Source organism: Budorcas taxicolor, chromosome 5, assembly GCF_023091745.1.
Source record: "Budorcas taxicolor isolate Tak-1 chromosome 5, Takin1.1, whole genome shotgun sequence".
NCBI lineage: Eukaryota > Metazoa > Chordata > Mammalia > Artiodactyla > Bovidae > Budorcas > Budorcas taxicolor.
Genome location: NC_068914.1, coordinates 19,093,683 through 19,114,815, shown reverse-complemented (window position 1 = coordinate 19,114,815; position 21,133 = coordinate 19,093,683). Strand labels below are relative to the sequence as shown.

Sequence of the window (21,133 nt, the reverse complement as noted above, 5' to 3'; positions counted from 1 at the left end):
AGTGGTGGGTAGGTCTAGAGCTCAGTAACAGCTCAGTTGGTGTGACAAGCAGAGGTGGGTCTGTATTCCCCAGGATGTGCAAGTTTGGGTTGGAGCATGTCCGTGCAACCCCTAGGACTAAGTTATCTCTTCATGGGAAGTTGGGGCAAATAATTTGGAAAGTCCTTTCATACAGCCTTTACTTTGCCCCAGAGCCAAATAGGATATCAACTTAAAAGGCAGTTTAGGCTAGAGGGATAAGGCTTTACTGCTGGTAAAAGGGAGATGACAAAATGGAGACTAGCCTGACTGCTGCTGTGTGAGTCACAACTGCTCCCCAGTTTCTGCTTTTATCTTTTCTCCACTCATTCTTGGGCCAGGCGCCCCCACTTCCCAGGCCAAGGAATAATGCATCCAATTTCCACCAGTTGGCTACTGACTTGGCACTGCTACAGGAACAGTAGGAGACCTGCCTAGAGAGCGAGTTAAAATACATCTGACTGGCCTCTGAAAGCCCCTTCCTGACCCTCAGTGTAGGGCAGGACTCGGTGCCCAAAGGCAGCATTTTCTCAGACTTAAAGCCTGCACCAGCGTGCAGGGTCCAGATCACAGCTGTGCTGCCAGGCTGGGCCCCAGATACCTCTGACCAGGCAGGAGATTGCCCGTGCTGCTGACACACTGAGCTTTCATCAGAGGTCAGCAAAATGTCCTTTCACGCCTTTGTGCCTGTACCTTCTGCTTGATATGAGGCACTGTCCTCTCGTCAGTGGGGTTTGTTCTGAGTTGGAGCTGCTAGCTGTAAACACTCCCACAAGCTGTAGCCACAAATAGCTTGACCTTTCACTTTCCTGGCCCCACAGAAGAAGAGTTAGGAACCCACTTGGTAAAGGGGATGCCCTAAAGCCCTGGGGTGGGATTTTCACTCCCAAGAATCTAAGTTTGGTAGTGGAACCAGGATTTCAAACGTCCTGTTCTAAAGGCTAAGGCCTTGACCCAAAGCTCAGGGAGCAAAGACCCCTAGACACTATGAAGGATGGCGCCTCTGGGGGTCCAGAGACCAGAGCTCAGCTCAGCCCTGCCACTCCTAGCTGTGGCATCACGCCACTAGGCCTCACTGGGCTCTCATTTAGGAAAGAGGATGGGACAAAAAACCTCGTGAGGACTCCCACCTCTACTGTTTTCTAAGTAGAGTCCAATGCAGAATCCTGTTGTGATTCTGAAATGTGGGGAGAGGGGCTATTTCCACTCCAGGGAATGAGCAACCAGATCAGTCTTGTTGCTGAATCAGGGCATTGAGGTTTCTCAAGCCCAGGCCTGGCTCAAACCTAGACAGCCCTGTCTGGACCAGGGTGACTATCTTGACTCAACCAAGTCAAATTTGAGTCACCTCTGAACCCAACAAGTTATTCCCACATGATGGGAATCATTCTCCTAAGGTTGAAGCATTAGTCAATCAACTTCTTTGGAAAGCAGACTAGGTTTACTGTGGACTGATACTTCCGATAAAATGGCCCCTTCACCCTGCCAACAAAAGAAAAAGTGAGCCCCTGTTTTGGCAGTGCTCAGTGAGGCCAACTGGTAAGGGAAAAGTAGAATCACAGGGACACACTAGGATCCACCTGCTTTCATGTCACAAGACGAGGCTGAGCAATGAATTACTCACCTGAGGTCACAGCTGCTCAGCCTAAGCTGCGACCATACCCCAAGTCTCTGCCACCCAGGGCAGGGTCCTCGCCTCTATGGATAGGAAACTCAGGGCCCTCGTTAATAACACGCATTGACCAGACTGAGGTGAACTGTCACCAACTTTAATAGACTTGGATTGTGCCTGCCAAAGCAGACTAACTTGGGAACACCCCAGGGCTCCAGCTTCTGTAGTCCAACGTGGCCAATTCTCTTGGATGAGTTCCTGCCTCGCCCTTCAAAGGCACCAGCTGGCCTAGGAGGACTATACAATGGCTTTATTGTTTGTATAACTCATTAGCAGAGATCCACTCCAGAGAGCCTCTGGACAAGATTGCTACAGGCCAGCCAGAAAGCTGCAGGGGTTCCCTGACCCAGCCTGAGTCAACCAGAGCTAACGGACTCTTTTCAATTTTACACAGTGATACTTAATATTTGGGCGGCGAGGGCGGGTGTATGTCAAAGGCTATGTTTGAGAATACACAGAAGTTACAGACAATTTGTCCCACCTCAAAAATAAATGCACATATGCTTCAACTCTTGCATACAGTTTCTGAGGGTTCAGAGGTTGAAAAAAATCCGCTAAAGGACTCCTGCACTAGTACCGTCGCATGTCACTATATGTTCAGCAGAGAGAAAACCCAGCAAGGCTGCTTCACAGGCTTCCTCCTTCCTCTCCTCTGTGCTCACTCAGACTCCACAGAGCCTTCATGGACAGGGCGGCAGCCGTTCCTCCTCAGGTCTGGTGGACAGAGCAACTATTCCTCCTCTCTGTTTCTCCTCATTAGATTAGATGGTTACTAGGTCTTCCAGGAGCTTCCCAACCTTCCAGGGTACAGGCAAACACAACACCCCTGCAGGAGCTCCTCAAAGGCACCCACATTCCTCCACAATCATGTCTTTATGATGGTCAAGAAGCACTCTGCCATTGTCCACATACAGCATACTCAAGGGTTTGGTCTTCACCGGGGCACAGCAGGTGGCAGGGACCCTGTGGGGCTGGTACCGCTTCAGGAGACTCTGAAAGGGAGGAGAGGAAGGTCAATTCACATCCCAGTGGTCAGGTCAACACTGTCATTTCTGGGTAAAGTGAAGTTACAGAGTTAAAACCAGTTTCTATGTGCAAAAATAGAAAATTCCTTTCATAAAGGAATCAGAATGCCAATACATCATCAGCTCTAATATCTAAAATAACTTTTTTTTTTCTTTTTGCTAAAATAATTCTTTTAAAACAGCCTTTAAACAGAAGCTAACTTGTATGTTCTATTGTTCTAGTCTAGAGTGAATACCAACTTTAAAAATATTCCAAGAAACTTCTGGTTTAGTTCCAGAAATATGAAGCAGAAGAGAGGCATGTGGAAATTCACAAGGGAGTTGCTTTGTTACCCAGAGAAGGGCAAACAGAGTCAATAGAAAAGGTACTAAGTTCTTGGCATTCTGGAACTGGGCCCTATCTCTGGGGTCCAGCGGTGGCTTTTCAGATCAGCATTAAGATTTGGTGACGTGGCGGTTATCTGAGTCTCTAGTTCCCTCTGACCTTGCTGCAGGTAGACTGGTGGACTGCAGGGGGGCCTAAGAGAGGCTTGGGAGGGCCTGTGCCCAAGACAGGTCCTCTAGGGCAGTGGCCCCCACCACTGCCTCCCTCGAATGAACTCAGCTCACATGCTGCGCCTCTGAACTCTGCCTGAGGCTTGGCATGGAGGCTGTATTACAGGTCTAAGAGTCTCAATCCAGGGTTCATAGAGTAAAATAACACTTTGGTCCCGTATGACCTTTGAGAGTGGGTCAGGACCGCCACATTAGGCTCTACTCTGCTTTTTCCATCTCGTTTTCCTTCCATTCCTCCCCCTCCACCACCTTCTAGACCATATAGGCTGATTAGTGGCACCTGGCGGTAGCCTCTGGCTTTACTACTCCCGCAAAATGGGTGGTCAGCTCCTGTTTTTAGGCAGCAAAATACAGTGGCTGGAACAGTATTATCTCTAACTTGGCCTCATAATCATGGCCCCATTGCATCAATGAATTACAGACTTCTAATAATGATCATACAACATCATACCTGTTACCCACTAAACTTACACGTGCGGTAGACATATCATCTCATGTGACCCCCACAACAGCCCTACAGAATATGGCACTGCTATCCCCATTTTACAGGCGAGAAAACAGGCTCAGACCGAGTAAGCAACTTGATCAATATCACATAGCCAATGAGTAGGATTCAACCTATCTATACCCAAACGCCAAATCCTAAACTTCCTTTCCTGGAACGTCAGGGCAGGGGAAGGAGCTAAGACACTCCAATCTACATGCCCCACCCGTAATTTTATGAAAGAAGGAAAAAGCCCCAGAAAAGCTAGGTGTTCAAGGCCACCCAACGGGGCATGACTCCTCATAGGCTCTCTGAAGATGTTGTCGCTGGTCATCTCTCTGTCCTTAAAACCTAGCACAGAACCTTATAGGTGCTCGAATAACTGTGAGTGAAAGAACATGGGAATTTAACAGCCATTTGAAGCTGGAGTCCTGTCCCCTAGATGTTGAAGAAAGGACACTTGACCCCCACAGCTTACTGCCTCCCCTCCCCAGGCCTCGGCTGCATACCTGGATGTATGCATGGTTGGTCGGGTGGAACTCTTCCCCCACGGGGTTAGGACACTCGCCCTCACAGCGATACGCATTGTACTGCTTGGGGTAGATGATCCAGGAGCCCCATCCGATCAGGTTGAAGTCCACCTGGAACTTGACCTTCCGACAAAGCTGGCTTCTGTCCTGCACGTGATACCGACGGTGCCTCGTGCCCCTGTCCCGGGAGAGCTGTCCTTCCTGGGCCCGCCAGGAGCTCTCCGCTTCCCACAGCAGGGTGGAGCCACCCAGCCGCCTCTGCTCTGGGGAGAGGTTGGAATAGAGCAGGAGGAGCACGTCGGTGACAGGTGGGGTGGGAGGCCGCCGCCAGCACTCTCCAGCCAAGCTGGACATCTGCTCCCGCAGGCCCCCTGGGTGCTTCAGCCACTTGGAGAGCGGCCTGGTCACCTCTAGGACCATGCTGCCCAAGGAGAAGGTAACCTGGGACAGACTGACAGTGAACAGGTCCATCCGAAAACGTTCCAGGCAGTCGGGTGGGTTTTTATCCAGCTTCCGCTGATGGAAAATCTCAATGGAGAGCGGGATGTTGGGAGGAAGGGCCACGGGCCTGGACAGCTGCAGCCGGAGCTCGGCCCACTCCAGATCCTCTTCTTGGCTCAGGAAGGAGAAGTCAAAAGCAAAGGTCCAGTTCTGCCCATCCACCTGCATATCTGGGTGAGAAAAAGCCAGAAGGAAGCTGGTGAGTGGGGCCCTCCTGCAGCCTGAGTTGGTGTAACAACCACCACAGTTCATGATTGAGCCCTTACCTTATATGTATCGTCTCTCTTAATCCTCACCCCAACCCTATGAGCTGGGAATAGTATTGAATCCATTTTTAAGACGAGGGAAATTGAGGCTCAGAGAGATTAAATCACCTGCCCAAGGTGTCAATTGTTGGAAGGTCACAAAGCCAAGAGTAAGCCCAACTGCAAAGCCTAATCTCCAAATCACGGTTCTGCCACTCCCGCTTCAGACACTCCAGAGAACAATTGGTAAAAACTGGATGAGTTCGTCTCCTTCTCCTTTCTCCCCTCACACGTGCAGTCTAAGGCCAAACCCTGAGCTTTCGGACAGAAACCCTGGGCTTCCACCCACCCTGTGTCTCTGGAGCAGGTCAGCTTTTCTGGCTCTCTTCTCACTGGAAAGGGTGGCCTATTTCACAGGCACAGTGTGGTTGCGACGCAGATCATGGAAAGGACTGGAACCCCCAGGAAGGCACGGGCAACAGAAGCCAAAGACTGGCCACCCTTCCCCCACCAGTTCCTAAAGACAGAGGCAGACATGCCAAGAGTTCTCGGCAACCTTACAAATACATTTCTAAGCTTGACTGTGCACTGATCTTGTATTTTTCCACCCAGTGGTCTCTCCTACCCAGCAGGGCGCTCACTCCTTCCAGGTCCTCTATGCATCTGGGACAGACAGCAGTCACACACCCAGCACAGTGAAACCCCAAATGAATGAAAAGGGATGGAATGGGGAAGCACATTCCATTCATTTTAGTCCTGGATCAATTTGGTCTGATGTCTGGGAATAGCACACATGGGTGCATCTTTCAGGTCACCTGAAAGTGATCTTTGACTTTTTTCGAGCCCAGTTTCTTCTTTGCAACAGAAACAGTAATGTCCTACCTTTCCCTGCATGACATGAGGACCCAGGGAAATGAAGATGTTTCAAAGTCGATTGTTAAATAAAAGGCAAAGGCTAGTCATTAGAAATAGAAACAGAAACCCTTTCGTGAATCAGTCCTGAAGGTAGTGATCTCTGATTTAGGTCCACTCTGGGAAGACCACGTAACAGTTGTTTGTTTTTTTCTTTTTCAGTTGTTTCATAGGACATCTTTAGTCAGTAAGTGGATTTCTCTGGTTAGTCCAGCCTGTCTTAGAAAGAGGTAATTCTCAGCTTCAGCCTCCTGAAGCTTCTCCCAGCCCATCCCTAGCTGTTCTTTTTCACTTAATCTCCACTTCCCTTCTCATTAGCACCTGCAGGGGACAATAACCAGCCCCTGACTAGCAACTCCCCAGAGGTGTGGCGGGAGGCTAACATTACCCACTGCCCATCTCAGCACCACCTGGCCACCTGGGGATTAGGTGGGACAAGTAGCAACTCCTCTACAACTCCACCTACACCAGGACTTAAAACTTATTATCTCGAGTACCCACAAATGGCTTTCTAAAGGAAGGGATTCCAGCTCAGTGTTTAAGAGCAGGGGCCTGGTGTCTCCCATGATGGATTAAATTCTGCCACTTGCTGTTTAAGACTGGGATGCAATCTTTGGGCCTTGGTTTCCCTCTGGGTAAAAGGGAGATGGTGACAGTATCCACCTCACAGGAGTGTTGAGATTTACTGAGATAATGTGTGTAAAGTGCTCTGCCCAGTGCAACCAGCAAAGTGCAATAAATGGCCATCATCAACTATCTCATTACTCAGGTCCAGGTTGGAAATGAAGATGTCCAGGCAGTGAGGGGTAGGGCAGGGGAACAAAATCATCTATTGCTGGGGTGGTAGAGCAGATGCAGGGGTGGGGAGGAGCATATTCCTTCCTGCTGGAAGAGTCTGCAACCCCACAACCCTACCTGGAGCCAAGGGCTCCCCAGGACACAAAGCTAGCCGGTTCTCTTAGATCTGGTTTTGGTTCATCTTAGAAGAATGGGGTGTCTAATCTTTGAGGATCACCAATGCCTGATAAAAGCTAAGAATGCTGTCCCCAGAACAAACTGTATTTCCTACTTACACAATAAATGTGATTGGAGGGTAATTAAAAAGAAGGGGTTCATGGACACCCTGAAATTGAATGCAGACTTGGCCACATGGGCTCCAATTCCTTGGAATTGGAAATCTTGACCGATTTCCAATTCTAAAGAAAGAAGTGGTTGGGTTCATAACCTTGGGTGTTGAGTCAGACTTAAGGGCTCTGTAGAAAAAGAGGGTGGGTGTCCAAGTTCCCACCCTACATTATTATAAATTGTGAGGCCAATTACTATTAACTGCTTCCCTCATGCCAAGTATTTTACTAGCATTGTCTCTTTAAATCCGCCCCACCATTATCTCCATTTTCCAGATGAAGAAACTAAGGTCCAAGGTGAAGATGGTTAAACAGTGAAAGACCTAATTTAGTTAGACTCCAACACCCATTTCCCCTTATCCTGTGCAGTTTACAAATAAACCCAAGATGGAAAGGAGCCAGTGTGGGACATCCCTTCTCCATCAGGCTCCCTCCAGGCAGGCTCTTGCTGCTTTTGAAAAACAAGCCAATTCACAACAATGTGTATATACTTAAGGTCACCATACACATAATAAAATTTGCAATTTAACCCTTTTTATGTATTTTACACCACACTCACACAAATGAGGTAGAAAGAAAGTCAGGCCCTTTATTTTTACAAAAGGATAAACTAGAAAAGTCAACTGATAGGCCAGGGACACAGGGGTAAGTGGGGAAGCAGGGTTTGTGGGGCCAGAATCTAGTTTTCTAGACTCCCAGATTGTCACATTACTGCAAATCTGGAACTCTGGAAGGAGGGAGAGATTGGGAAAAGCGCACCTCTCACTCTGCGGCCACCAACCCCACCTCCACCCCACCCCCACCTTTCTGGCGGGGTGGAACACGCCAGTAATTTTCAAACTGCCCCACCCCGGGGTGTCCCCAGTCTGGCTGGTCCCCAGACGACCCTTCTAGAGAGGGTCACTGGCCGTCTGACCCCGGACGCGGCAGGCCAGCGAACTAGGAGCCCCCATCCTCGGATCACAGAGGGCCGGCGGGTGGCCGTCAAATCAGATTATCGGATGTGGATTTCGCCGGAACTCTGGGGAGGGCCGTCTGGCCCCAGCAGGCTGAGCGAGGTGCAGGGAGGCAGGGGCCACCCCCCGGCCACCACCACCCCCCCGCCCCCGCGCTAGGATGTGGATTGCCCAGCGTAGAAGAGCCCCGCGGGAAGGGCTCCCTCTTCTCAACATCTACCCGCATCCAGTGGGCAGAAGGCAAGGCACGCTGCCCCATCTCCGAGGGCCATACTCCCACAGTCACCATGGGAATGACCTCAATCCCTCCAAATCTAGGCCCTGAGCTCTGTGTCACCTGGGATTCTGACACCTACCTACCAAGCCTGCCTCAATTCTCGATTTCGGGGCACCTCATCTCTAATCCCTAACTTTTGAAACCTAATCCCTGATGTTCATGCTTGACATCCTGTTTCGAAACTCGGTCTCAGCCTGAGAAACTCTCCACGGCAGACCCAGGCGCGCATTCACCTTCACTAGTGAAAAGGAAAAAAAAAAATCAACAAAATAATTGTAGCAACAGTAAGGCCGATTTGTTACTGTGCCTGGTTATGTGTTAAGCATCTTACGTGCATTGCCAGTGGCCCTCGCAGTCCTATAAAGGAGGCGCTATTATTCCTATTCTGTGTTGTTGCTTAGTCAGTCCCTCAGTGGTCGACGCTTTCGAGACCTGTCAGGCTCCTCTGTCCATGGGATTTCCCAAGCAAGGATACTGGAGAGGGTTGCCATTTCCTCCTCCAGGGGATCTTCCCCATCCAGGGATGTCTCCTGCCTTGACAGGCGCATTATTTATCTCTGAGCCACCTGGGAAGCCCTATCCCTGTTCTACAGATGTGCAAACGGAGGTGCCCGGAGATTACAGTAGTTGAAGACCGCACAGATAAGAAGTGGCACAATCAGGCTCTCACCCTATAGTCCGCACTCTACCCGCCCTAAACAAGACACGAACGCTGAGCTCTCGGTCCGGGACACACCCCGGATACCACCAACCCTGCGCCTCGAGACAACGTGGACGCAGAGAGACCCTCAAGCCCAGCCCCTGGACGTGCCCTTCAAGCGTGCGGGTACGTCCTCAAATGGCAAGTCCTCGGCACCGGCACCGAGCCGCAGGCCCTGATGCTCAAGTGCCCTCCCGGAGTCTGGGGGAGGGAGTGCCCGAGGCGCCCCGGGTGTTGAAGGGAGCAGGGCGGGGCGGGGCTGCCTACCTTGCGCCTGCAGGCTACGGATGATGTCCGCCCGGGTCAGGGGTTCGCGATATAGGCTCAGCATATAAGCGAGGGGGGATGGCGACGAGGGCTGCCCCCACGGTCGAAGGGGCACCGGGGCCACCATCGCGGCGCCCGCCTGGAGGAGAGCCCACCAGGCGTGCAAGAGGAACAACCACAGGCGGTGGGCGTGCATGGTAGGCTGGCTGATCCCCAAAGGCAGCCTCCTCCTCTTATATCCTGGGCCTTCGCAGCCGCCCCGCCCCTGCCCTTCCTCCCTGGGGGGAAGCTTTGAGATCATATAACACCCCTACCCCACCCTCCCACACCATCACCCGGGGTGGCCCCCTACAGGGACCACCTGCTGAGGGCGGGTGAGACCTGAGCCTGGTAGGGAGGAGACTCCAAATCTGTAGGTGCTGTTAGGTTCAGGGTCTGTCTAGTTTGCCTAGTCTGGGCACGCTGGCACGGGGCTCCTCCAGGCTTTGTTTCCCAGATACAGCTGGCTTGTCCAAACTCCCAGGTCAGAATTATAGCTTCCTTACTCTGCCCCACCTGGGATCCCTCCCCTTTCCTCTTCCTCCAGGTTCCAAATAGACATCTAGCTCAGCCAGGAGCGGTGGAGAAAGGAAGCTGTGGATACCAGCGGCTCTCAGGCAGGGTGCGGCCCCACACTGGCCCAGGAGGCTTCAGCCCAGCCTGGCCCTGTGCAAGCTTCCAGGATACTGTCCAGATGGCCTCTGGGAGCACCTCTGGCTTTATCTGGCAGGGCCTGTCTGGAGAATTAGCCTCTGAAAAAGTACTGGGTACTGGGAATCGCTGGAACAAAAAAGACGAGTGCCAGTGGAAGTCCCAGGGGACCTGCTTCAAAGACTGAAGCTCCCTCCTGGAGAAGACAGAGGGCAGGAGTGACCAGGATGAAGGATGGAAAAGGAAGTGTCCGGAAGCCGGAGCCCAGGGCACAGCTAACAGGGTGATCTTGGCCCGCTCGAGGGGAGTCTGTGATGGCATCAGGATCTTCCTTCACAGATGCACTTCACCCCAGGGATTTCAGGAAAAAGGTATTGCCTGTGTTGTCAACGTCCCTCAGTGTCTGCCTCCCCTGGGGACTCAGTTACCCCAGAGACCTGGATTTCAGCTCAGGGACACTCACTTTTTTCTCTCTGGGCCCTGCTTTCCTCCCCTACACTACAGTAGTCCTTGTCTGGCCTCTGTTCAGCTGGAATTACCTGTAAAGAAATGTAAATCTCTGCACCCAGCAGTTCTCTACACCGGATGCCTTCCCCACCCTCCCCTCCCCCACCTGCCCTGTGCCTCTGGTCTTTTCCTAGGCCTGATGTGCGTTTATTGAAACTACATGCGGGCTTCCCTGGTGGCTCAGACAGTAAAGGATCCGCCTGCAAATCGGGAGACCTGGGTTCGATCCCTGGGTTGGGAAGATCCCCTGGAGGAGGGCATGGTGACCCACTCCAGTGTTCTTGCCTAGAGAATCCCCATGGACAGAGGAGCCTGTGGGGCTCTAGTCCCTGGGGTTGCAAAGAGTTGGACACGACTGAGCGACTAAGCACAGCACGGCACACTTGCCAGGCACACATGCCAGGCACACCTAGGCTTCTTTCACAAGATGCCTCCATCCAAAGAGCCACAGGCTCTGCGCTGAGCAGGTATTAGACAGTGGAAGGAGGCCCAGCAGGCTCAGCCAGGAGTTCTAAACCCAAGTCTGGTGGAAGCCGGCCTAGCCAGCAGGAAAGGGTCTCACCCAGGAGAGACGTGGGCTGTAGACCCTTGCTGACTTCGGGACAGCACAGTCTCCTTAACCAGATGCCTGTTAGTTCCTTTCAAAGCTAGAGAATGTCTTGTTCATCATGATCTCCTTATAGTACATGTCAAATTTGAGAAAAGAATCTTAGCTGAGTAAGTTAATCAGTGAATGGCACAGTGTCCAGACTCTCCTGAAGATAAGTATCACCTGGGGTGTGTGTAAACTACTGATTCCTGAGTCCCAACTAGGCCTTCAGAATTAGAACTTGGAGAGAGACCTTGGTAACCTACATATTTAACAAACACCCCCTTGATTCTTACCAGACAATTTTGAGAACCTGGATGAGTCTAGGATCTTGTTGCAGTTTGGAACCGACCTCTCTGCATTCAGTTTCCTCATCTATAAACTGTGACTGGAGGTAAACTGTGACTCCTTCCATGCAGATTCAATAAAGCAAATGGTAAAATCTTTTGCAAGCCCTTAAAACCTGGTGTTTTTGTAAAGCCTTAAGCACAGATATTATTATGGGTGCTCTGTGGCTGTCATTCAACTTCCCCAGCCTGAGGGCTTGCAGGATGGGGATTGTCTGTCCTGTCCCTCTGCATCAGACCTGTCCCCAGAGGCAAAAGTTGCCCTCGCCCAAGTGATGAATACATAAAAAGCAATGAGGGACTTTCTGGTGCGGACGGCACAGGTTCTACCCCTGGTTGGGGAATTAAGATCCCGCATGTCTGGAGAAAAGAAAGAGAGAGATTGTGGTTACACAGAGGTATAGCGGTCAGCCTGCCTCAAAACCCACGTGTCCTAGAATCCAGGGGGTCCCTGGGTTAAACAGGGGCATTCAGCACCAGGATTGGGAAGGAACAAAACAGATGATCTCTTTATTAAGCTTTATTCATTCCGTGTCCCCTCATACTATGTGGTACCTAGTAGGTGCTCGGTGAATATTTCAGTTAAGATAAATGATAATAATAATAGCTAACACTTACTGAGCACCAAATACAGTAGGCATCCTGATAAACACTGCATTGATTTTATTCTCATCCTCACTTCAGAGATGAAGAAAAGGGAGGCTCAGAGGGAACCAGGTGACTTGCTCAAGGCCACACGATTACAAATGAAAATAGCCAGTCTGTGAAGGGCAGCTCTGCTGGTTACCCAAACCCATGCTTTCAGCCCTCTGGCTTCCCCAAAGATGACAAGGTGGACATGGGCTTGTGTGTGTGTGCCTGTGTGTGTGTGTGCTCAGTTACTTCAGTCTTGTCTGACTCTTTGCGACACTAACCCACCAGGCTCTAACCCACCAGGCTCCTCTGTCCATGGGATTCTCCAGGCAAGAATACTGGAATGGGTTGCCATGCCCTCCTCGGGCCTGTACTAAGACTTAAAAAGAAAGAAAACCTCTCAAAGTTTTGTTTTCCCAGGGTCTGGGAGCTGCAGACAGAACTCATTTCTGATGTGTATTGGCCCAAAGCCGTGTGGGGACCTGCAAGAGAGATTCTGTCAAAGCCCGTTCATCACTGGATTTTTCCAGCTGGGGCACTCTTCAGGACAGAGGTTAACAGTCATTCTCATTTATAAGAGGTATTTGTTCATGGAGAACCTGTTTCCTGCAAGAAGGACCAGAAGTGCCTTCTTCCCAGGAGGGGAATGACACCTTCTTGCTTCCCCTGCCCCAGACGAACTGACCGGCAGATCACCTGACCTGGGAGATAACCTTTGAGGGTCAGCCCAGCTAGCTGGAGGGTGAGGAGCCAAGACCTCGAAGTTCTCGAATGCTTTCCATTGGGCCTTCTGGACCCTTCCTCCCTGTGAGCGACAGTGTGCCGGGTTAAGTGCTGGAGCTTTGAGGTCAGGCCGCCAGGAGGCAAAATCCTGGACATATTAGATCGTTACCATCTTGAAGATTTTGCTCATCAGCTGCAAAATGGAAACAAAGAATAGTATTTACTCGACAGGAATGCTGTAAGCAGTAAATGTGTGTAAAGTGGCGATTGGTCATTTGTTTATTCATTCATTGAACAAACCTGCTTATCTAGGAGTCTCAGCAAGATAACTGCAGGTGTTAGGTTCTCAGGAAGTCAAGACAGGAAGACGGTTCGGTTCTGCACATATTTTTCCCCCATTTATTTATTTGTGGTTGCGCTGGGTCTTCATTGCTGCACGTGGGCTTTCTCTTGCTGCTGTGAGTAAGGACTACTCTCTTGTTGCCGAGCACAGGCTCTAGGGCGCAGGCTTCAGTAGTTGCGGCACATGGGCACATGCTCTGCAGCACGTGGGATCTTCCTAGACTGGAGATCGAACCCATGTCCCCTGCATTGGAAGGCAGATTCTTATTCACTGCGCCACCAGGGGAGTCCCTCTGCACATATTTAATGAGCATTTCCTATATGCCAGTATGACCCTGGCTGTCTTGGCATATATGTAGCCTATAGAAGCCCATGTAATCCTAATCACCCCTCCCTGAAGCTCTGAGGCATGTAAGGTATTTCAGAGATGGGGAAAGTGAAGTACAGAGGAATTAAATAGCATCGTCATTCTGAAGGTGGAGGGTGTCTGCTTTATTATGCGTCTCCCATGCCAGGTGCAGCCCCTGCTGCACAGAAATCAGTAAGGATTTGTCATATGATTGAAGGAGGCCCAGATTCCCGAAACAGGTTCCCAAATCACACCTCTGCCTTTCATGTGCTCCTTCTCCACGCAACCTCCTGCTGTTTCCACTGTTATCTCCCTGATAAACTCCTTCTCACCTATCAAGACAGGGCTTACACATTGTCACCTCCTCTGCAAACCTGTCACTAGCTCCCTAGGTTTTGGCAGAGTCCTCTTCTAACTTCATGGAGCAGTTGTCCAAGCTTTCATGAGTAGCTGCCGCCAGACTGAGCTTCTGTGAGCAGGATGACTCCTGACTCTCTGAAGCTCCGGTTCCTGGTTCCTAATTGACCGTTGCTTGCTGTGATCCTCGGCTTAAATGAATGGATGGAGTCCTGCAAATGGTGGAGGTGGGACTAAGCACAGGTGCCTGGCCTCCACCTCTAGTACTTGTCTCCGGTACTTTCTGGACCCCACACCGCTGGTCTTGGAGGGACTGTCTAGGTGCCTCTGTGGGCACACTTGGCTGTCTCTCTGTGATCTGAAGACCTCAGTTCTCTGCTACAATCCCCTTGTACCCCAAGAGCACCCTGGCCCCATGGAAATGCCTGCCCTTCTCCTAAGTTCAAAGCTGTTCTTCCTCTGCCCAGGATGCTTCCACCTCCTCTTCCTTCACACAAGACACACCTAGTTATCCCAGAGAATCCAGCTCAAGGGTCTCTCTTCTACATGGTCTCCTTCCCCCTTTAGGCTTTGGTTCCTGGAGGCCCTAGGAGTTTCCCACCAGGAACCTGCTGTAAGCTGGCTCTGAATTCTGCAGTGCTCAGCCAAGGGCCTGGCCTCGGTAGACGGAGCTTGTAAATCTGCCACCAAACCACCTTGGCTGATCTGCAGTGTTTTACCAGCTCATAAGGGTGTTTTGAAAGGTTTTTATTTAGTTTTAAAACTTTATTTACTTTTTGGCTGTGGTGGATCTTCCCTGCTACATGTGGGCTTTCTCTAGTTGTGGCAAGCAGGGGCTACTCTTCATTGCAATGTGCAGGCTCCTCATTGTGGTGGCATCTCTTGCTGCAGAGTGCAGGTTGCAGGTGCCAGGTCTTCAGTAGTTGTGGCATATTGGGCTTAGTTGCTATAGGCATGTGGGATCTTCCCGGACCAGGGATTGAACCTATGTCCCTTGCATTGCAAGGTTGATTCTTAACCACTGGACCACCAGGGAAGCCCTGAAAAGTTTTTTATTTAAATCACCAATGCTGAAAGTTCATAAGATTTTGCAAAAAAAATATTGAGTTAGCCAAAAAGCTTGTTCGAGTTTGTCCATTACATCTTAGGGAAAAACCCAAACGAGTTTTTTTGACCAACCCAATAGTTTGTTTTCATCATTTAAAAAATGGAATGGTCTAGGCCCTCGTTTGATCAAGGCAAGGATTCCCTTAAGTAGAATAGGAGCTACTTCATTTAGGCAGGGTCTGTTCTCTAAAGAGTACCACAGTCCCCACCATGCCTGTTTTCTTTTCTTTTCTTATAATTTCATTTATTTATTTAGGCTGTGCTGGGTCTTCATTGCAGTGTGCAGAGAGCACATGGGCTTCAGTAGCGGTGGCACACGGGCTTAGTTGCCCCATGGCATGTGGAATCTTCCTGGACTAGAGATCAAACCCATGTCCCCTGCATTGGCAGGCGGATTCTTCACCACTGGACCACCAGAGAGGTGCCCCCACCATTCCTTGACATACTGCACCCATGTGCCCGGCCTAAAGACAAATTACTTTGAGACCCTTGCTATATGTTGGATGAGAGAAAGACAGTCCAGAATCAGTCTGGAATTTCAGACTTGGGAGTAGTCCACCTCATTGTCCTTTTCCACAGGGACTAACCCATGGATTGTGGTCACCTGGCCCAAGCTGGATGAAATAGAAACAATCTATTATTTAAAAGTATTTCCCATACTTGTTTGAATTATCTAATTTACCCTTCCTATCACTCCCACTAAGCAGATTGGCTATTTACTCCCATTTTACAGGTGTGAAAACAGAGGCTCTGAGGAGTTTGGCACCTTGCCCAGGATGGAGTACCTTGCAAATGGTAAGGGTGTGGTGGAAACTAAGTCATTCTGACTTTGGAAGCCAGACTGGACGTTACCATGTCCCAACACGTCGTTTATCACCTCCCTCGCACGGTGAGGCCTTTCCCCTGTCTAAACGGACCTCCTGCCCTCTGTCACGTCACCCCGCTCATTTCCTTCACAGCACTTCCCTGGCTGGAAATTACATTGTTTACTTTGGTACTGTTTGTTGATTTTTTGTCTGTTCCCTTCCCCCAGCACTGGGCTTTCAGCCAGACTCCTGTCTGTTCAGTTCAACACTGAACTCCCAATGCTTAGCTCAGTTCTCAATACAAGAACTCGGTATGTATTTGTTGAATGAAAACTTTTAACCCAGTCCCTGGACTGGGGGACATGGAGGTACGAAGGAGAGTTCTTTCTCCATCCAGTGGCCACCAAGACAATGTGAGCCCCGCGGGTTACCAGCTTTCTCTGGTTTCAAGTTCTTGACTCTCCTGTACGCCTGTGTGTACATAGTAGGTGCTCAATAAGTGCTCAGTCCACCTGCTCTGGCATGTAGACGTCTTGACACTAGTGAGAGAACGCTTCCCTAGAGCTCCGGGCTCCTTATGAACGCAACTCACATCATTACACCTTTTGTGTGCGTTGCTCATGGTGCCCTTTGGCCTCCATCCTTTCCCCTGATCCTTGCAGGCTGGTCTAACCCTCTGAGAGTGACTGGCTGTATACGGTGGAGCGGGTAGGGGCCAGGCCTGAATCTCCTGCTCCCTTCAGCTCCCGTGACCAGACTCTCGTCCCTGGCCCCTTCCTGGAGGCCCCTTCCTGGGTGGAGCCCAGGCCCAACTTGTGCTTCCCACAGGGTCAGGAGGTGAAGGCTCAGCCTGCCCTGGGAAACAAACAGAGAGACCACCAGGAGCTTCTCAGAGATTCCCACAGCACAGTCCGCCACCCCTGCCCCTGCCTTCCCACCGCCTGATTGCCCGTCCATAGCCACTCAAGGCTACTGACTTTGCTGACCCAGCTGAGCCTGTGCTGGGAGAAGGCTCTGTGCCTATGTGCATGCGTGTGTGTGTGTGTGTGTGTGTGTGTGTGTGTATAGAGGGCAAGGAAAAGAATCACAACTAAGAACAAACAGGGAGCGCTTACTGTGGGAGTAAGGAGTGCTTGGGGAGTACTTAGAGCAGGCCAAGTACTGATTCTGCTCAAGCATTTATGTGTACTGTGAGCTCAGTGTCTCTCCAAATCGCTTGACCATAATAATCCCCTGGGACACTTATTCAAGTAAAGGGAGTCCAAAAGGCATCACGTGCTATTTTTAGTGCTCTTTTAAGCTGTAATAGTCTCAAAAGTCTAAATGATAGAAACTTACAAAAACCATCCGTTGATAATATAATTCAAAAAATTCCTTTTACACTTACTTAGTTTTTTGAATTTAGTGATATATTTTTAATTAAAATGATTCCAATCATATAATCATCATCTTGATTAGAGTGGTAGTTGTATATATGACTGGGTATAAGGAATCATTTAGCCACTGACCTCAGGGTTGGAGGGATCCAAGGCTGGTCCATCCCCCATTCACATCAAAGAACCCCAGACTTCAAAGGCAGCTTGGAGGGAGATGCACATACCTGGCTGGGCATGCAGGGGAGCCCCAGAGAGCTAATATGATTAACTAGAGACCCAGTGGGGCAGGGTGAATTTTCACAAAGCAGATAATTCAATGGAAGCAGTTTGAATCCATTCTCACCCTCGTGCCTTTCATTCTATGGTTACTGACAGAACCTCCAGACACCTGGGAATTTTCCAGTAGTCACGTATGGATGTGAGAGTTGGACTGTGAAGAAGGCTGAGTGCCGAAGAATTGATGCTTCTGAACTGTGGTGTTGGAGAAGACTCTTGAGAGTCCCTTGGACTGCAAGGAGATCCAACCAGTCCATCCTAAAGGAGATCAGCCCTGGGTGTTCTTTGGAGGGAATGATGCTAAAGCTGAAACTCCAGTACTTTGGCCACCTCATGCAAAGAGTTGACTCATTGGAAAAGACTCTGATGCTGGGAGGGATTGGGGGCAGGAGGAGAAGGGGACGACAGAGGATGAGATGGCTGGATGGCATCACCAACTCGATGGAAGTGAGTTTGAGAGAATTCCAGGAGTTGGTGATGGACAGGGAGGCCTGGTGTGCTGTGATTCATGGGGTCACAAAGAGTCGGACACGACGGAGCGACTGAACTGAACTGGGGACTGTGCCAAATATGTGTCCATTTCATAGAGGGAAAACCACGTTGAAAGCCAGCAGTTACCTTTGTTCCTGGCATAGTGCTAAAGCTGTGGACCCGTGCCTTATGCACAGCTCTGAGGGATTCCTTTCACACTGTGTTCTGCAGGTATGGTGGTGGTTTGCTCTCTAAGTCGTATCCGACTCTTGCAACCCCATGGGCTGTAGCCCATCGGGCTCCTCTGTCCATGGAATTCTCCAGGCAAGAATACTGGACTAGGTTGCCATTTCCTTCTCCAGGGGATCTTCCTGAGCCACGAGTTGAACTCAGGTCTCTTGCATTGTAGGTGGATTCTATAGGTATATTGATTCCCATTTTACTGATGAGAAAACTGAGGCCTGAATTGCTTAAACATCTGTGTGCATTCCAAGTTGCTTCAGTCGTGTCCTACTTTTTGACCCTAAGGACTGTAGCCCGCCAGCCTCCTCTGTCCATGGGAATCTCCAGGGGACCTTCCTGACCCAGGGATCAAACCCCGGTCTCTTATGTCTCCTGCACTGGCAGGCAGGTGCCACCTGGGAAGCCCAGCTTAAACACGTGCCCAGGGTCAAGCTGGTGCCGAGCAGCTGAGCTGGAATTGGAGTCCAGATCTGTTTTGAGGTTAACCTTCATTCTCCTCCCTGTCATTCAGAGAACAAATAGCTGCGGCCCCAGGTGTTCTTCTCATCTTTCCTCCACTCTAGTGTGCGGGCAGGAGGTGTAGAGGGTGCTCTTGGTTTGCCCACGTACCATACTCACATCTTGAGAACAGGGACTCACTGGGCAATCCAGTGCTGAGAGAGTGTGCCCATGATTTGAGATATTATGTCCACAAGCTCCCTGATCCCCCCCACGACCCTACTTTATCCTGTGGCTCTTCCCTCCACCCTCCACACCCCAGTCACCCTCAACAGAGAGCTGACAACCCCTCCTGCTGTTTCAGAGCCTGAGGACCAGGGTCATGTGGCTTGAGGGAGGCTCTGCTTCCCCAGATCCAGTCCTGGCCACACTGATTCCCCTCCCAGGGAGACCCTGGCCCAATGCCCCTTCCCAGCCTACTCCTGGCTCCCAGCACTTTGCCCTCCCCACTCCCCCCCCAGCCCTCAGCTCCCCTTTTCCATCCTCCCTGTGGACTGTACCCCTCAGAACCGTGTTCCTTCCCACTGGTAAGAGGGCCCTGCCCAGACTGGAAGATCAGTCAAGAAAACTCCCAAAGAGCAGGGTGGGAGGGGGAGGGGGTGTTGGTCTAAGTCAGTACCAGTTAGACTTGACAGGAGGGTGTGTGTGTGTGTGTGGAGCGGGGACTAGGTCCTCCTCTCAGCTCAAGCCAGACCAGCATGGCCAGGTGGCCTCACTTTCTACATCTGGGATGGCCCTTGGCTCTGTCCCCTACTTGACCATCCTGGACTTGGTGGAGCTCTGAGCCCAGTGGTTGAAAGCGTTTCCTGACATTCAGGTCCTGCCCAGGTGGGCTTTGCAGCTTCTTCCTCCTCTCTTCATCCTAACCAGTTGATGAAATGTTAACAAAAATTTTCCCCTTAGTTCTTATATATTGTGCTTGTAATATACATTAATGTAATGTATATTCACTGAAGAAAATTTACTACATAACAGTACAGAGAGAAAAAGAAAAATCCTCTCTTCTGCAATCCACATGTAACCCTGGTTAGTATTCTGGGTATGTCCTTCCGGTCCTGCTCCACCCCACCCCCACCTCAGGCATTTACGTACACATACATCTTTTACTTGGAACAATCCCCTGTGTGAACTCTTCTGTTCTGTAGACAGCTTCTTTCATGTAACCTGAACGTCTTTTCAGGCCAATAGGCATCCTTCACCACTATCTAGAAATAAACATTGCTCATTTTAAAGGACTGCCTCCACCAGGAAGCCAGCTGAGGTTTCTCCAGTCCGATCAGCCCTCTCTCAGGACCCTCATATCATGCCCCCTATTACCCACCTCCTCTTAGATAATGAGCGTCTAGAGGACAGAAGTCTTCTCTGGACCCCTGCGTTCAGTGCCCGGTGTACAACAGGTGCTAATAGATGGGACTGAAATAGAGCACTTTTCTTAACAGAAATTGCTTTCCCAGACAGGTTGCTTGCTGTCACGGGGAGGTGGCTGAGGCAAAGGAAAGGAGCCCTGGACTTGGGTTCGAAGCCGTGCCCTTTACCGTGGGTGCCTGCCTCTGGTTTTGCTCTCTTATTCGTGGAGGACGGTCCTAAAGGGAATGTGTGCGGGGCGGTGCCCAGTCTTGCCGGCGAGTCTGGCCGCTGCCGGCCGAGGCGGCTGGGAGGAGGGCTCAGCAGCCAGTGAGCAGAGCGGCAGAGGCGGCTGTGGCTTGAGGGAAGAGAAAGGAGACAGCAGTGAGTGAGCGGAGGTGAGCCGAGCAGCGGGGCGCCCCCTCTCTAGGTCCGGATCTGAGCGCCTCGGGTCCACCACCTGGCGCCGCTTCTCTGGCAGCTCCGCAGCTCTGTGCATCCTGGGGTCCCGGACAGGAGCCCCGCGAAAGAGGGACCCTCCGGAGTGAGCCCCGACCTGGGCCGAGTGGTCGAGGCTCGGGGGTCAGCGGGATGTGTCCTCTTCCCATCTATCCCGTCCCCTCTCTGGGCCCAATTCTCCTGCTTTGCGGGTGGGGATTGGGGGGTGGGGGGCATGTGCCCACTCTCTAAGCTGGGGGCCCTGGAAGGAAGTTATGGCTCAGGGACGTCTGCACAGCCCCTACTTGGTGCCAGGCTGGCTCTGGGGTGGGGTGGGTCGCCACCACCTTCTTGTCCTCCACAGTGTATCTGAGACTGCCGACCCCAGGGGAGCCCAGTTACCAGCAGCTACCACCACAGTTTGTCAGAGCTCACCTGGAGACCCACCAACAGAACACTTTGCACAGTTATCTCACTTAGTGCAGGGCAGGTGCGAGTCCCGAGAGGTGAAGGCAGCTGGAGTTCAGCTACCTTGACGCTAAGGAAGAGTGAGTTGCACATCCTTCCAAGGTCCCCAGGCCTTGGTTGTATTTGTATTTTTGTGTTCTTTCCTTCAAAACCCCCTCCCCTGACCGTTTAAGGTTCAGGCCCCGTAACAAGTGGTCTTTCCTGGTACCTGGTCTGTCTGCTTCCTCTGCCACACTGCCCAGGGCGGTGGGGGTGGAGGATTGCTGCAGCTGGGCTCATCTCTCGCCTGGTCCCCCTGGCTGG

The 21,133-nt window shown here is 51.1% G+C and overlaps 1 protein-coding gene across 1 annotated transcript; it reads right to left on the bottom strand.

Annotated features, from left to right (window-relative positions):
- Positions 1-2,529: 2,529 nt before the first annotated feature.
- NODAL (nodal growth differentiation factor) lies at positions 2,530-9,462 on the bottom strand. Its single transcript, XM_052641439.1, has 3 exons — positions 9,267-9,462; positions 4,264-4,955; positions 2,530-2,682 (listed from the first exon to the last, which is right to left on the bottom strand). The coding sequence occupies exons 1-3, from the start codon at positions 9,460-9,462 to the stop codon at positions 2,530-2,532; spliced, it is 1,041 nt and encodes a 346-aa protein (XP_052497399.1).
- Positions 9,463-21,133: the final 11,671 nt, after the last annotated feature.

Coding starts and splice junctions, on each gene's coding strand:
- NODAL (XM_052641439.1), bottom strand. CDS start 9,462: ATGCACGCCCACCGCCTGTGGTTGTTCCTCTTGCACGCCTGGTGGGCT. Junction 4,956..9,266: donor CCGTAGCCTGCAGGCGCAAG/GTAGGCAGCCCC, acceptor TTTCTCACCCAG/ATATGCAGGTGGATGGGCAG. Junction 2,683..4,263: donor CCAACCATGCATACATCCAG/GTATGCAGCCGA, acceptor CCTCCCTTTCAG/AGTCTCCTGAAGCGGTACCA.